The sequence below is a fragment of the Aethalodelphis obliquidens genome, unplaced genomic scaffold, assembly GCF_003676395.1.
Source record: "Aethalodelphis obliquidens isolate GAN/ISIS:26980383/991018 unplaced genomic scaffold, ASM367639v1 scaffold23, whole genome shotgun sequence".
In the NCBI taxonomy this organism is placed as follows: domain Eukaryota; kingdom Metazoa; phylum Chordata; class Mammalia; order Artiodactyla; family Delphinidae; genus Aethalodelphis; species Aethalodelphis obliquidens.
In genome coordinates, this window is record NW_020837967.1 from 1,385,085 (window position 1) to 1,401,562 (window position 16,478).

The following is a 16,478-nucleotide window of genomic DNA, read 5'->3' on the forward strand; positions in this document are numbered from 1 at the left end:
AGGGTGAGATTTTCTACTTCTGCAAAAAAATGATGTTGGGATATATATAAAGTTCAATGGAATGTGTAGATCACTTTGGTTCTTATTGTCATCCTAATATGGTCTTTCATTCACAAACATGGTTGTCTTTCCATATCTGTGTCTTTACTTTCTTCAAACAAATTTTTTAGTTATACATTTGTCAACTAAAAAATTATTCACAACCTAAAAGTTGAGAGTTATGTTTTATTCGGCAGAAATTTTTAGGACTTCAAGCCCGGGAGACAGCATCTCAAGTAACCCTGAGAGAACTGTTCCAAGGAAGCAGGGGGAAGCCAGGTTATATAGAAGTTTTGCAACAAAGGGCAGGTAGTCTGAATATCAAAGATAATTGTTAATTAACAAAAACCAGATTATCTCAAGCTAAGGAATTTAGCACTTTTCTATGTATGGGAAGATGCAAGAGTGGGCTCACTGAAATCACTCCTTTGCTATACACCTCAGCTTCTGGGACCAGTATCCTGTGTTTTCACATCCTGAGTTTCCTCAGGGCTCACCTTATGGAGTGGCTGCAGTCTGATGGCTGCTAGATGGCAGGTATTCTGTTTCCTCCCTGAGTTCCCTCAGGGCTCACCAGCTCACCATAGGCTGTGGCTACAATCACTGATGACTGTGACTTCCTTTGTTTACTGATATGGCAGGCAATATTCCATTTATCACATTTCTTTTGCCTTTTTGGTTATTTCTAAGTATTTTTTTCGTAATATTTTAAATGGAATTGCTTTTTAAATTTTCTTCTCAGACGGTTCGCCGTTAAGGTATAGAAATGTAACCGATTTTTCTGTGTTGATATTGTATCCTACACCTTTGCTGAAATTTTTAGTCTAACATTTTTTGTTTTATCTCTACGGATTTCTACACACACGATCATGTCATCTCAGAACAGAGGTTATTTTACTTATTTTGATGTAGAGTATTTCTTTTTTGTTTGTTTTCTTATTTTAGCTGGAACTGCCAATTCTATGTTGACTAAGAGTGGCAAAAGCAGGTAAATTTTCGTCTTATTTACCTTAACAAGAAATGTTTTCCAGAATGAAGAAGGGGACAAGAGGAAGGGAGGGAGAGAAGAGGACATCTTGAGTTATAAACCAGCATTCTCTTGTGCCACAAGTAAATAATTGCTTTTCTTTCTCCTCACTCATTTGTAAAAGAGACGTGCCCCTGTAGAGAGAACAGCAAATATTTGCTCACCAAAGGTCCACCCTTTCGGACCCTCAGTTATCTAAATACATCTTTATAGGCGGTGCACCCCTTCCCCATGCCATTTTCGGGGTAATGTTTGCTACTTCTAGGACTGCCACTTATTATTTGCCTTTATCTCATCTGGTTTCCATGCCAAATGCAGACACACCTTACGATAAGCCTTAAAAACATAAGTGCACCAAGAGACCCTTGGTCTGTGGCCTCACCTCCGCCTCCTGTGAAGCTGGACACCAGCCATGGAAACGCTGGAAGAGAGCTGTAAGAAATAGAATGATTTTTAAAACTAAAAGCCCTCATTTCGTGAGCTTCCTTCCAACCAGTGGTACCAAAAGAGAGAAACTGCGAGGCTCAGAACCTGTACAGGCAAAGCAGGGGATGTATTCTTAGCAGTCCTATTGTGCTATATCAAACAGCTTTGTTCACTGTGAGTCAACAACATTTTTGAAAGAGGGAGGCTGGAGTTAATGGTATAGAAACATTTTTGGATGATCACGCTTGGTGAACATGAATGCTCTAATGAGAATTAGTGTAGAAGAGAAACGTCCTCAGGGAATGTGTTCATAGGAGCCTCTCTAAGCAATTTTAACATTTTATGTAAACATTACCTGTTGGTCAGATACAGTCTTCTTGTGTACTCCATGCAAATGGGACAGAACACTGGATTATGTAAGTGTAAGTATGTCCACTGAATGTGTAACTAGAGATGTTAAACTTGCTCCTGGGGAAATGCAAAAATTCTGTAGCACTAACACGATTTGGGCCACTTTTACTAAACGTTGGGATTGGCAAAGGTGGGGCTGCAGGAAGTGTTGTAACTAGAATTCAGTTCAGCAAATATTTACAGAGTCTCTCCTACATGAAAAACACTGTTCCCGATTTTTTTTTTTTTTAAGTCATGCCTGTAAGAACAAGTTTAAGAGTTTTGAAATTTGCTTTTGCAGGACTATACCCTCAAATCTTGCCCTGGTTCTAAAATGACAACCTTCTTTGAAACAGGGACACAGGAGTAATTATTGCTGGATCTTGAAGCCCCTTGTCCAGAGGTAAACCTCCCAAACCATGACCTAGAAGACCAAGGATTACACATGGATTATGCCATGGAAAAATATCAGGGATTTGAGTGCAGTTGACTCTGTTATCTGTTGGTTATAACACACTTGGCCAAGGGAGCCCAACAGATTGAAAATCTGGCTTTTCTAAGGTGCAGACTTTGGGCTGGTCTAGGAGCCCGCCTTCTTAACCCAGATCTTCCTAAGAATCCACATCAGGGAATTTGTACTAGTTGCTGGGGGATCAGTCCCAAATAAAGACACTCCAACTTCAGACAATGGAACTGCCCCTTTGACACCAAAAATCTAGCTGATTTCAGCATCCTGAGTTTGCTCCGCCCCCAGACCTTATACAATCCATGAACTGTGGAAAGAGCAGAGGTGCCCAGAGTCCAAAAAGCGTAATCAGGAGACACACTCAAGTCTTGAGGAGACCCTGGTCTTTGCTCCACCCCAAGAGCACCTATCCAGACTAAGAGCAGAGCCTGCAGGGCAGCTGCTTGCACCTATGGCCGTCACTGTTCCTGGTTTTCAGGCCCAGGAAGGTTAGACCAATCGTGGAATGAGAGAAATAGTAATAGCAATAGCTATATTTATTGATATTTTTCATCAGTTTTATTGAGGTATACTTTACATATCATGAAATTCACTCATTCTAAATGTACAGTCCAATGACTTTTAGTAAATTTATAGAGTTTTGCAATCATCACCACAATCCCATTTCAGAACATATCCAACACCCCCCAAAAGTTCCCCTGTGCCCGTTGGAAGCCAATTATTTCTCCCAAACCCCAGATCTAAGCAACCTCTAACCTCCTTTCTGTCTAAAGAGTTTTGCCTCTTCCACAAATTTCATATAAATGGAATCATACAATGTGTAATCTTTTATCTTCTTTTTTCATTTACCAAACTATTTTTGAGACTCCTCCATGTTGCTGCATGTACCAATATGTTCCTTTTTATTGTTGAAAAGTCTTAGTCCAAAGTTGGAATATTTGGAACTAAAAAGCATCAATCTGATCCCATATTCCTCCAAGAGTGGTTCCTAGATAACCCCTTTCAGAATCTCAGGGTTGCCTGTTAAAAATGCAGATTTGGGGGTTCTATCCCAAACTTCCTACATCAGCATTATGCAGTGATGTATAGTGTATTACTGGGGTAACTGTATTATATTCAATGTATCAGTGGCGGTGAGACCGGGAATCCACATACTTAATAAGCACCTCCAGGTAACTGGTACAGACCCCAAAGCGTGACAAAACCACCATCTAACCAGGCTTTTACAGGAAATTTACTAAGATATTTGAATCTACCTACTCTGAGAAGTTTCTTCTCCTGGCAAAACAGCCACTGTTACTTTAGACATTCTTTATCCTAATGTTTAAAACTTTCATGATTCACATTGACTTTTTATAGGTTATGCTGCATTTCATCAGTTGCGCATTCTCTCACATAAAGTGAAATCAAGGTGCATCTTAAACTTGACAGTAGGTCATCACTTAACTGGCAGAGTTTTTTCTTTCTTAGGTAGCACATAAAGTAATAGTGCATCTTACAACTGTCAACTTGTTAGATTTGAATAATGATGGTACTTGAGGCTGAGAACCACTAAAGTCTGCAACATCCAGGTTCGCAGGGCACATATGGAAGTATTATCGGTCGTGACTATAAATCCATCCTCATACATAAAAACACATATAAAAGTCTTCAGAGAAGACATAAGACAAGAGCTCCCTGCTGAAAAGTGAAGAGGTTTTAGGATGGATTGAATGGTGGCTCCCAAAAGGTACGTTCACCCTATAAACGAGATATTTGGGTAAAGGGTCCCTGCAGGTGTAATTACGTTAAGGATCTTGAGATGAGATCATCCTTCATTATCCATGTGGGCCCCAAATCCAGGGATAAGTGTCCTTATAAGAGACAGAAAAGGGGAAGACATAGAGAGAAGAGGATGCAGGGTGAAGATGGGGGGCAGAGACGGGAGGGATGCAGCCCCAAGCCCAGGAACCCCTGGAACCAGCAGAAGCTGGAAGAGGCAGGAAGGAGTCTCCCCTGGAGCCTGCAGAGGGAAAGTGCCCTTCGTTCTCCACAGGTAAAGACAACAGGTATTTCCAAAACGTTGAGCTCCTCCAAGGATGTGAGTGGCTCTAAGTATTCCTCAGTGAGACACTGATCTATCTGTGCTCTACCTTGGATTCATGGTCAAAATCCTTATTAGCAAATTCTTATGCCACAGCCAAAGGCAGAACTCAGAGCATCCTGTGAGGAAAAAAGAGTTTGAACAAATTGAAATTTTTCATCCTGAAATAAACCGAGATGTAATATTGGCAATGAATCATTTTAAATATTTGAAGTTTTCTTATACGGTCCCCCAATCTGTTATTCATCCCCACTTGGGACAGGATCAGAAGAGCTTATTTCAGTCAGAAGGATTTCAGCTGGACTCCAGGAAAGTGATCCTGGCCCACTTTGCAAAGAGAACTTTGGCGTCATCCCTCATAGGGTTGAAGGGTTGGTGGACACCACCCCCTCTGACTCATGTGCCCCTCTGGGTAGGTTAAGGGATCCTCCCGTCCAGACAAATAATGACATTATGCAACACTCATGCTCTGAGAGATAAACTGCATTCACTCTACCGTGATCTTCGTCACCGTTATTTGCTGAAACAAAGCAAAATCAACTTCCAAGGTAGAGTCAAACTGACGTGGGCTTCTCAACACAGTTTAGCCAATGCTTCCCTCTCGTGTGTGGCTGTGACATTGCATGAGCCCAGGATTGTGACCACAGACAGACAAGAGTTTGAGGAAAACCTAGAGATGAAACTCCCATCAACAAGCTTATTTCACAGACAAGGAAACCCAGAAGACCTAGGTTTCATGGCAGGTCCCTCAGCCATGGCTGGCAGAGGTGACGGGCCTGCAAGGTGCCCGTCTGCCAACCTTGCTGCCTCGTCCGGGCAAACCGTGCAAACAAAGGGCTCCATGCAGGTGGCCCGGCTCCCCGTGAAGCTTTTGGAATTTCCACAAACCGTAAAGCACAGTGCTCGACCCCTAGGAATTTGTCATCAGAAACAGAGGAGAAGGTGATGACAAATCTCAAATAAAAAACAATCCGAATCCATGCAAGTCCTTGTGCGAGAGGATTTGCCTATTAAACCAGCAAAACTGGAGAGTTAGCAGAGACCAAGTTACCACCAAGTAAACTAAGGGTTTCTAACTTCATCCTGGCAAGATGGGTGGCTATTGAAGGATCTTCAGCAGAGGAGAATTATGAACTCTTGTCCAATTTAGGAAGGCCATTCTGGCTAAACTGAAGGATGCTTGGAGACAAAAAGACCAGAAAGCCTTTGTTTGTGCGATACGGGGTATGCATGGTGAGGATTTAAAGACCCTCATTTTCTAGCTTAAGGAACTAAAGGGTCAACAGTACTATCAAGCGATATGGAGGACAGAGGAGAGGAGCAAGAAGGTTTGTGAGGTCAAGGAATAACCATTTCCATTTTGGACATACTGAGTTTAAAGTCCCTTTAGCATATCCAGGTGGAAGTATCTACTAGGTTAATAAAGAAGCAGGCCTGGAGCTCAGTGGCAAAATGTAGATTTAGTTACAGATTTTGCACCAAGATCATAGCTGAGCCTTGGGGACAAGTGGGGCTGCCCAGAGGATCGTGATGGGAGAGCACCACCTTACAGGTTTGGAAAAATCCACATGGGTCACGGAGTAAAGTCTGAGCTGTCAGGATAACAGCAGGGCCTCACATCACAGAAGAGAGGAGAGCAGGTCCAAGACATGTTGTAAATACTGTCAAATGCTAACCCCCCAAAAGTAACTTCAGACCGTCCACAATACATCAAGGGGCTACTGGTGAAAGCCATCAACGGTCTTAGAACAACACAAGTTGCTCAAAGAAGAGAGGGAGGCCAAGATATGAAGAGAGGAAGAAGGAAGATAGGATGGTATCCCGATATGATAGGATCATCCTATGTCCTTGTGGTCACTGTCACATTCTTCACGGAGGGAAAAAGGAATTTTTCATCATATGAAATATTAGAGGTTCCAGTGCCCTAAGTGGAAATTCAGATTAACAACAGGGTCTGAATCACAACCTGGCTCTCAGATCTGGGGGTGGGGTGACATGTTTGGGAAAGAAGATCTCGGTGTCCCGTGTTAAATGATGAACACGTGACACAAATGAGCAATTAAGCATCATGCTGATGAGGACAGGGTAGAACAAGCCTCCCCTGTGTGCGGTGTGCGTGGGCTTCTCATTGCGGTGGCTTCTCTTGTTGGGAGCACAGGCTCTAGGTGCATGGGCTCAGTAACTGTGGCTCGTGGGCTCTAGAGCGCAGGCTCAGTAGTTGTGGCGCACGGGCTTAGTTGCTCCACATGACACTACTTTGGAGTTGAAAGTGTAATGATCTCTTTTTCAACCACATTCAAATCTGTACACCTGAGACAGCGCTTTAGCTCATTCAATTCCCACAAAAACCTGAGACACGGGTATCACAATGCCTATTTCATAAATGAGAAAGATGTAGAGTCTGGGATGTGAAAGGTTCTCCAAAGAGCTAAGAGGTGATGGCCTGGGGGTTTGAACTGGGTCTGCCTGACTCCAGAGACCAGCAGTGCATCATCAGCCTCCTTCCCTGGGTCACCTCCACTCCCAGCCAGCCGGTCCTGCAGCCCTACGTTCCCTTACCTCCCCTCCACCTCTGGAAAGACATCGCCTCAAGTTCTCCATGTCTTATGACGTGGACAAGCTATCAATCAGCTAATCTGAAAACCTGGCTCTGACTGACAGTCTAGTAGTCAGAGAAGATGAGGAGCTTCCACCACTAATGCCTTTTCTACGCCAGGAGTCAGGCGCTGGCCCCATCTCAGACTTTATCTACCTAAGCTCTCGTGTCCCGATGCTCACGTCCCTCTTGTAAAAAGTTCACCTCTTGGCTTCTTCAAGGTCCCTCAACGTGTGATCCTTGGTCCATGCCTCTTCCCTCATCCCCTCCCATGTGTGCACTTCATGCAACGCGGCAGACTGAGTCGGGAAGTGTGAGAGGCATCAAGACAATAGGCTTTGGAACCAGGCAGATCCGGCTGGGAATCTCAGTTCCACCACTGACTGTTCACTGATTGAATTAGTAGCCTGTATGAGCCAGGAAATATTGCCCTTCCTGGGAGGCTGTGGAGGTTAAAGGAGGCCACTTCCAGGCTCACGCCATGGTAGATGATCAGCGCGTTGGTTACGGTTACATACATCACATGATGAGGTGTAGGTTAATGATGGCATATTTGCCAATGATCAAGAGTCAGGGCTAGGCTGGAGACCTGACTTTTGAGAACTGGAGAATGATGGCCTTTGGGACACGCTGCTGGGAGAGTCGAACGGCCCTGGGCCCTGGGTGTCCCTGCATACTCTTGCCAGGTGTGCTGAGACCATGTGGCCTCACTGCTCTTTACCAAGGCTGTTTCTCAGGGTTGTGTTCACAGCAAGCAGTTTTCAGTGTGAAGTAACGTCTCTCCCCAAACAGCAGGCTCCTTCCGCTTGCTGCCAAAGTGGTGAATCCTCCAGGCTCAGTGTTCCTCTCTGTACAGCACACCCCCCACCCAGCATGTGGGGAATCCATCCAGGCCCTCAGAAGGTCAGTGGTGCTGACAGGTCAGGCAAAGCAGGAGAGAGAATGGACAGTGAGATTTGACAGCACAGAGGTTGCTAGTGTCCTTGAGAAGAAGGATTTCACGGGGTTGAGGAGGAGAAAGTTCCATGGGAGTGGACTTAAAAGAGGATAGAAAGGGAGGGGAGGTATTGGATACTGGATATTTTCAAGCACTTTTGCCAGAAAGAGAAATGAGAAAATGAGAAATTCACTTGCTCCCTCTAAGAAAAGCTGCTCTTAAATTACAGTTTCTCTATTAAGAATTGTATATTCCCATACTGGTGGGAACAACTCATAAATAGTACCTTGGTATGTTACCCATAAGATATTTACCTTTTACAAGGGAAAACAGGTTCTTAGGCCAAAACCATCGCTCCTTTCTGTTTGGGCCAGAGGCCAGCTGAGACAGATGTCACGCTGCCGTCATCTGGCCACTCTGGTGGCTCAATCACATTCCACGGCCAACAAGCTGAAACTCTGTGACTCTCTTTGTTTGATTGTCCCTTAAAGGAAATTTTAAGCACAGTACAAAGACTTAGGATGTCAGATGTTAACTAGTTAATATTATCCGACACCAGGAAGAAACTAAAATAGCAACAATCAACTGTCTTGCCCTTGGAGAGGCAGTTAAACGATATCAAGTTCCCTATTAATTCCCGTAGCTCATGAGAGAATAACACTTCTGAACCACCTTCTGATGCTGGCTGGAACCATAGAGTTTCTTTGCTGATCAGGGGCACCCACACTTAAACATATTGCAAGAGTTGGCACCAGTAGCAAACCAGCTGTTCACCTCTTCCCTGAAAAGGAGTAGGCATTGAAGTTTTCTTTGTACCAGGAAACTATCCTTTCTCCCCAAATGCCACCGGTGTTCTATGTCAAGAATGGGAAGATGGGCTTCCCTGGTGGCACGGTGGTTGAGAGTCCACCTGCCGATGCAGGGGACACAGGTTCGTGCCCTGGTCCGGGAAGATCCCACATGCGGCAGAGCGGCTGAGCCGTGAGCCATGGCCACTGAGCCTGCGCGTCTGGAGCCTGTGCTCTGCAACGGGAGAGGACACAACAGTGAGAGGCCCGTGTACAGCAAAAAAAAAAAAAAAAAAAAAAAATGGGAAGATGGGCTAGGAGAGGAAGATTTTAACTGATGGAGGGAAGAAGAAAGAGGGTTTCTAGAATCACCCAGCCAGTGTGAATCTTCGGGTGACTCAAAGAAGCAGTCTTGTTTCACTAAGGCCCAGAAGAGCTGGGTGATTCTCCGGAGCTCACCCAGGAAGTCCAAAACAGAGCTGAGATTATAACCCAAGTGACCTAGGGCTCTTTGAAAACTGTCACACTATTCAGCAGAGCAGTCCCGTCTAGAGGTACCCCAGTGGGTGGCCTGTAGAGCCAGACTGCCAGGCTCAAATCCCAGCCCTGACTCCTTGTGTTACCTTGGGCAGCTTCCCGAAACTTTACTTCATCCGCAGTAAACTGGACAAGCTACTTACCCTCCCTGGGCTGCATCTCCTAGGAGTGTTGGGATGTGTGTATAACCTAAGCCTTAGCTCATCATATCAGCAGCACTCAGTAAGTGTTAATTTGTTACTATTGCCTCTCCGGACATTCCAGTCCAAGTGTTGGACAACGATTGTATCTGGAAAGAGCCTGAGTGAAGGAAGAACAAAAAGTCTAGTAAAAAATCGAACTCCTGGGCTTCCCTGGTGGCACAGTGGTTGAGAGTCCACCTGCCGATGCAGGGGACGCGGGTTCGTGCCCCGGTCCGGGAAGATCCTACATGCCGCGGAGTGGCTGGGTCCGTGAGCCATGGCCACTGAGCCTGCGCATCCGGAGCCTGTGCTCCGCAACGGGAGAGGCCACAGCAGTGAGAGGCCCGCGTACCGAAAAAAAAAAAAAAAATCGAACTCCTTGTGACCATGGAAAAGGTCAACAAAAGTGGAAAAATCCCAGTAATAATGACTCTTTGCTGCAGGGCAAAGAAGAACAGCTAGGCCAGATTCCTGCCCTTGGGACTGTCCTGAGCTTACCGCAGACTGGATTCTTGAAGGACACGAACAGCCTCTTAGGGTGGCCTCAAGGTTGAGAGAAGAAAAGCCAAGTGCAAAGTCCCTGGATGGAAGCCTGGCAGCCAGCAGACCCGCCTGGTGGGAGGGGTACAGAGGAGCCCACAGACCTGAGCCAGAAGTTCAAGGCCGGTGTCAGCAGAGCTCAGGGCTGGGGCGGGAGGGGGATGGATAAAGACACGGCTCAGCTGAGAACAGCCGTGACCTGCCTGTGGGTCCCTGAGAGAGAGTCAGCAAGGAGCTGAGAGCATCCGCACCCCTTCAGGTCATAGGCTGCCGGCCACTTCAAGTCCCACCACCCACCTGCCAAATCTGAAGGCGTTTTGCTGAAAAGATAACAAAAATGCCCACTGGGCAATATAGTAAAAGTTGTACCAGCTCAACATACGCTCCCCAGGGTCACTTTCCATGCTCTCTCAGAAATTGCCTTAAAAGGGACTTTTTGTGAATTTTTCCTGTTTTTCACTTTGATATGCCTGAACATAATTCCAAACTTCTCCCATCTCATCCACCACACTTTGTTTTCATTCATTCATTCATTCAATGAACACTGCGTGAGTGCTCTGGGTCAGACTCCACGTGAAGGAGGTGGAGACATGGGAGCCCCTGACCCCAAAGAAGGTGCTGGTACCCAGGCTGACGATGCGGTGTGCGTGTCCTCTGTGTGTCTGAAGTCAGGGTCCCCAGACAGACTCTGAGACAGAGAGCTACGTGCAGGTTTGGGTGAATGTTCTTGGAGACACAGCTGTGAGGAGATGAGGACGGCAAGACTGGGCCAAGGGAGGAGCCGGCCGGCAAAGCAGTGGAAGCTGAGGCTCCGCTGGGCTGGGGAGCTTTGTGAGCTGTCTTGAGTTTAGGCGGGGGCCAGGGCTTTGTGTACGGGCACCAGCAATCAGCAGCAGTGAATCACCCCAGTAGGACATACAACCTCGGGTGAGGCAGTTTCTTGCTTCTGGGGTCAATTTCCAAGTCCACCGACAGAATGGATAAAGAAGACAAGATATATATATATAAATATATACATACACGATGGAATATTACTCAGCCATAAAGAAGAACAATGTCCATCGACAGATGAATGGATAAAGAAGGTGTGGCACATATATACAATGCAATGTTACTCAGCCATAAAAAGAAACGAAATTGAGTTTTTGTAGTGAGGTGGATGGATCTAAAGTCTGTCACACAGAGTGAAGTAAGTCAGAAAGAGAAAAACAAATATCATATGCTAACACATACATATGGAATCTAAAAAAGAAGAAAAAAGGTCATGAAGAACCTAGGGGCAGGACGGGTATAAAGACACAGACCTACTAGAGGATGGACTTGAGGACACGGGGAGGGGGAAGGGTAAGCTGGGACGAAGTGAGAGAGTGGCATGGACATATATACACTACCAAATGTAAAATAGATAGCTAGTGGAAGAAGCCACACAGCACAGGGAGATCAGCTCGGTGCTTTGTGACCACCTAGAGGGGTGGGATAGGGAGGGTGGGAGGGAGACACAAGAGGTAAGAGATATGGGGATATATGTATATGTATAGCTGATTCACTTTGTTATAAAGCAGAAACTAACACACCATCGTAAAGCAATTATACTCCAATAAAGATGTTAAAAAAAAAAAACTTAAAAAAAAAAAGAAGAACGAAATTTTGCCATTTGCAGCACCATGGATGGACTTGGAGGGTATTATGTTCAGTGAATTACGTCAGACAGAGAAAGACAAATACTGTATGATATCACTTATATGTGGTATCTAAAAAATACAACAAAGTAGTGAATATAACAAAAAAGAAGCAGACTCACAGATATAGAGAACAAACTAGTGGTTACCAGTGGGGAGAGTGGGGGAGGGGCAACATAGGGGTTGGGGAGGGGAGGCACAAACTACTGGGTGTAAGACAGGATACAAGGATGTATTGTATAGCACGGGGAATATAGTCAATATTCTGTAATAACTGTAAATGGAGTGTAACCTTTAAAATTGTATAAAAAATATAAAAATTAAAAATGTTCCAATGGGGGGTACAGATGTGAACCATCCTGCCCTCCAAGAATTTCTAGAACTTTAGACCAAATCATCAAGCCACAGTGGCCACACACACCCTCTTTTAAATGTCTGAAGAGGGTACATCGTGTCCCAGGTGAATGGAACAGACCTTCCCCCACGACCTTAGAAAATTCACAGGAGTAGGGTGGTCCACTAGCATTCCCTCCAGACAAATGAGGATGCAGACAGCCTGAGCTAATGCTTCACCTTCACTGAGCGTTTAATTACCCAGAAGAGCATCTATTGCCTCATTAACTCTCTAACTGTGACCATTACAGTTAGAAACGCAAACACAGCAGCCGGACAAGGCAAATACCACCCAGCCATTTGCAAGGTTGAAGATGGAGGCCTCGTGGTCGACAGGTGGTGGTTACGTGGGCAGCGAGTTGTCAGCTAATCCTCCCCGGGTGAGCAGGGTAGCAAGGCCCTCTGTGTCTTCAAGTGGGACTCCAGGAAAGGGGAAGCCAGTTCAGCCTCCCCGTGGCAGCCCCAGATGCTCCCCTTCTTTGTTCTGCTGAGGAGCAGCCTGGAAATCTTGAGTCCAAGCATCTTGGTCAGCAGCACCTGGTCATCACACACCTGAATGAGGGGTCAGGGGGCTACAGGTGCAGGCGGTTCGGAGGGGAAGGTTGGGGTGGGAGGCTGCAGAGAGAGAAAGGAGGGCTTTGCTACGTCCTACGTTGATGAGTAGAGTTGAGTCACTTGGAAGAATGGGCTGCCCTGTGAAAGAAGAGCAGAACTTGGCCACTCCCTCGTTTTATAGAAAAAGACACTAAAACCCAGAGAGGAGACACCACTTGCCCAAGGTTACACAGCTCGCTGGTGACAGAACTCGCGTTAAAACTCAGATTCCCTGATTTCCCCTCCAGGGCTCTATTCACCTCCCCAAAGAAAACGGAGGAAAACGAGAAATGTGGGTGACAAAGTAAGCAAAGCGACAAAACTAGTGGGGTGGGGGAGAGAAAAGGGTGAAAGATTCAACTGGGAAAGGAAAGGAAACAAGCAAAGAACAATCATCAAAACGATGCTGATGCTAAAATTCCTGTGCACAGGAAGAGCCAAGAAAGTGTTGAAAAAGAACAAGATGTGGAGCCAGCCCTCAGATTGCAAATATTCTGGAGCTATTGTGATTCAGCGTGTTAACAGAACAGTAATCAGCAAATACGTCAATGGAACGGAATATGCAGCCCAGACACAAAACAAAGTAGATGTGGAATTTAGTACATGTGTATAGACGTCATTTCAGGCAGTGGCCATAGGAAGGGGGAGGGTGGAGAAGCAGTCACTGATGGGTATTAGCACTAGTGGCTGTATAGTTGAGGGGGAATTAAGTTAAATCCCCACTTCACAACATTTCCTAAAAAAATGAGAGATGGATAACCTCAGTTAAAATGGCAATATTAGGCAATATCTGAAAAATATTACAAGAAAATATAGGGGAATCTCTCTAGGAGGGTGGGAGACCTTCATAATTAAGGCACAAGAAAGCAAAATCAAAGGGGAAAAGACTGATCAATTTGACTACATCAGAATTTAAAACTCCAGTTTCCTAATAGAGACCACAAGGAAAATTAAAATCAAGCGACAAACCAGGAGAAATATCATAAATATCCAGCAAAGGACTTAAAGCCATAAAGTATAAAGAATTCCTAAAATCAATACAAAAGGACTATAAAAATAGAAACCATGGGCAAAGGATATAAGCAAGCAACTCAAAGAAGAGGAAACAAAAATGTCCAATCAACATATGAGAAGCTGATCAGCTCGTGATCAGGGAAATGCCGATGAAAGCAAAGTGAGATATTCCTTCCTGCTCATCAGCCTAAAGAAAATGTGTGTGTTTGATGACACAGGGCATATAGAACTTGTACACTCATACCCAGCCGGCGGAATGAAAACTGGGTGTAACCACATTGAAGGGTAAATTAGTCAAACCTATTGAAGCTAAATCCCCCAATTTTCACTTTCGTGTTTAAGCAAATGAATACATTACTTGTCACTCTTGCAGTAAAGAGAATCACTTTGACCATAAATTAGAGACCAAATGTCAGGCAGGGATCCCAGTCAAGGAAGGATGTCTGCAGCATTTTGCATCTCAGCCCCCGGGTGGGATCGGGGCCCATCAGAGCCAGTACCTGAGCAGGAAAGTAGGAAGGGCAACCTGGGGATCAACATCTCCTCCCTCCTCCGTGGCCTTCAATGCTGCTGACTCCCCGGCTGTCCCAGGTGAAGGAGGCAGCTTCGCCATCAGGTTGTCTCATTTTCCAAACTCAGTAGTGAATCTGTTTCAGTTTGGCAAGTGAAGCAATTACATTTCTGAGTGGCAGGGGTCACTTAGGGCTAAGTGAAAAACTTGACTCTGCCAGGCAAGAGAGATGCACGTCATTAATCATGGCCTGTCCCCACACGTCCACGGCTGAGCTCCGCATCCCCTCCCTTCCTTGGACTGACTCATTCTCCATCTCCTTTCTCTGTGCAGGGCGTCCAGAGATGGTCCACTGGGGGCCCAGATGGGAAGGTAAGTCATTTAAGCGTTGGTCACCCAGGAAATTGAAAATCTACCATGATGGTACTAGGGCACAGAGGGTGAATTGATTTCCTGTAGCGTATGGACCCCAAAGTCTCTGGGGAATCACGTCAGAACCAGGTGGGGAACCAGAAAGGCTGAACAAGCAGGAGTTGAGAGCAAAGCAAGGCGTGGTGGAGGGCAGGTGGGGCACTCCATAAAGTCAGGTGTTCAAGGCCCTGGATCACCTGTGTCCCTTGAGAACCTGTCTCTACCTTTCTAGATTGTTTCAACTTTAAAACCCAAATCCCGGGTCTCCTGGTCATGCCTGGCTCTGCCTCTCGCTGTCCTTGGCTTGATGATCCTCGGTGTTTCCAAGCCCACTTCCCATTTCTGTCCTAGGAGTACCCACCCTGCTTCTGGTCCAGTAACAGTAATAATTTTCGTTCAGTCAGGACGAGGCACAATGCAAGCACTTTACGGGAGTTATCTATCAGCACTGGCTCTCTCACGTAGGTGGTAAATGACCCCAGACCCCAGAACCTGCGTCCTCTGGGCAGTGGTGGCTGGTGCTCCATCACCCCAAGGACCTTTGTCCAAACATACATGCCAGGACCCCACAAAATCTTCTGAAATGGAACCTGTAGGGGTGGAGCCTAGGAGTTCCCTGGATGGCCGGAACGGTGACTGCTGGGTCAGAGCTGCTGGCCTGGACACATCCTGGTTTGACTGATCCCACTACACCAGGAAGAAGCCAAACTCCTTCTTCTGCCATTAGACCCCTGCAGGAGCCCCCATCAGGGCACCCGGTGTATCTGGCTTCCTCCTGCAACCTTCTCCCACAGGCTGCATCCCAAAGATTTTATAAACATCACTGGGGGTTAAGCATTCGTTCAGATCATCTACATCTCTTTCTTAGACTGTGCCTGGAAACTCCTTTGGCAGAGACCCACAGATCCCTAAGAGAACTTTTGAGTATGCGACACCCGTCACTCACAAGGTCTTCAAAATAAAAATGCTGATGGCAACCAGAAATAGAATAGTTCTGCCCCCAGCTTTCATGGTAATAAGGAGAAGCCTGTGAATCAGCTACTCTAAAGGGCAGAGGGCGGGGATGTTTGAAGCAAGAAGGAGATCAGGATTATCACCTGATAACACCTCCCAACCCACCAGCCTCTTTATGCATTAAATAGGAAAGTAATTAAAAATAATAATCACATCTGGGCTATTGTGCTGGGAAGAATGCAGGGAAAATGAGGAGGCGGTGCCCTTGACCCCATGCACTGGGAGAATATGAAGGATGTTTGCCCCCTGAGCAAAGTGTAGAGGGGTGGCAGAGGATGGATGCAGGTCCCACTCTTGTCCAAGGCAGATGGAGGCCAAAGCTGGGATGGTAGAGCAGAGAGGTCAAGAGCAAGTGAGGATTCAGAGACAGACAGGCCTGAACTCAGGTCCCAATCTCTCCACTTCCTACCTGGGAAAGACACAGTTTCATCATTCCATCCCTAGGTGGGAAGGATCCCTGTACCTACGTCCCAGGACAAATGTTGTATGTTAATAACCAGACAACTTAGCTTCAGAAGAAACTTTGATTAAAATATTATGTGTAACAGGGAACTATATTCAATATCTTGTAATAACCTGTAATAGAAAATAATCTGAAAAAAATATATATATGTATAAGTGAATTGCCTTGCTGCACACCTGAAACTAACACAATATTGTAAATCAACCTTATGTCAATAAAAATAAATAAATATATAGTGTAAAATGTTTATCTCAGTGCCCAGCACTGAGTAAGAGTTCAACAGATGGCTGATAATCGCTATGACGACATAGATGTCCCCCCTGGATTTCCGCTTCTGATCCCTGATGAAGTCTAGGCAAGGACTTCATGACTCAGAGCCTTGTTTTCC

At 45.6% G+C, this 16,478-nt stretch overlaps 1 protein-coding gene across 6 annotated transcripts in view; it reads right to left on the bottom strand.

Moving 5' to 3' along the window:
• The window catches only part of LOC113628229 (dihydrodiol dehydrogenase 3), a 54,159-nt gene extending 39,797 nt beyond the window's left edge, over window positions 1-14,362 (bottom strand). For 2 of the 6 annotated variants that reach the window (XM_027121505.1, XM_027121506.1), the window contains exons 1-2: window positions 14,192-14,362; window positions 1,449-1,498 (exon numbers count right to left, since the gene is read on the bottom strand). In XM_027121505.1, coding sequence (XP_026977306.1) covers window positions 1,449-1,498; window positions 14,192-14,304 — 163 coding nt within the window. In that variant the 5' untranslated portion in view covers window positions 14,305-14,362. The remainder of the gene's footprint in view (window positions 1-1,448; window positions 1,499-14,191) is intronic. The other 4 variants (XM_027121509.1, XM_027121508.1, XM_027121507.1 and 1 more) reach the window with 4 other exon arrangements.
• Between the last annotated feature and the right edge of the window lie 2,116 nt (window positions 14,363-16,478).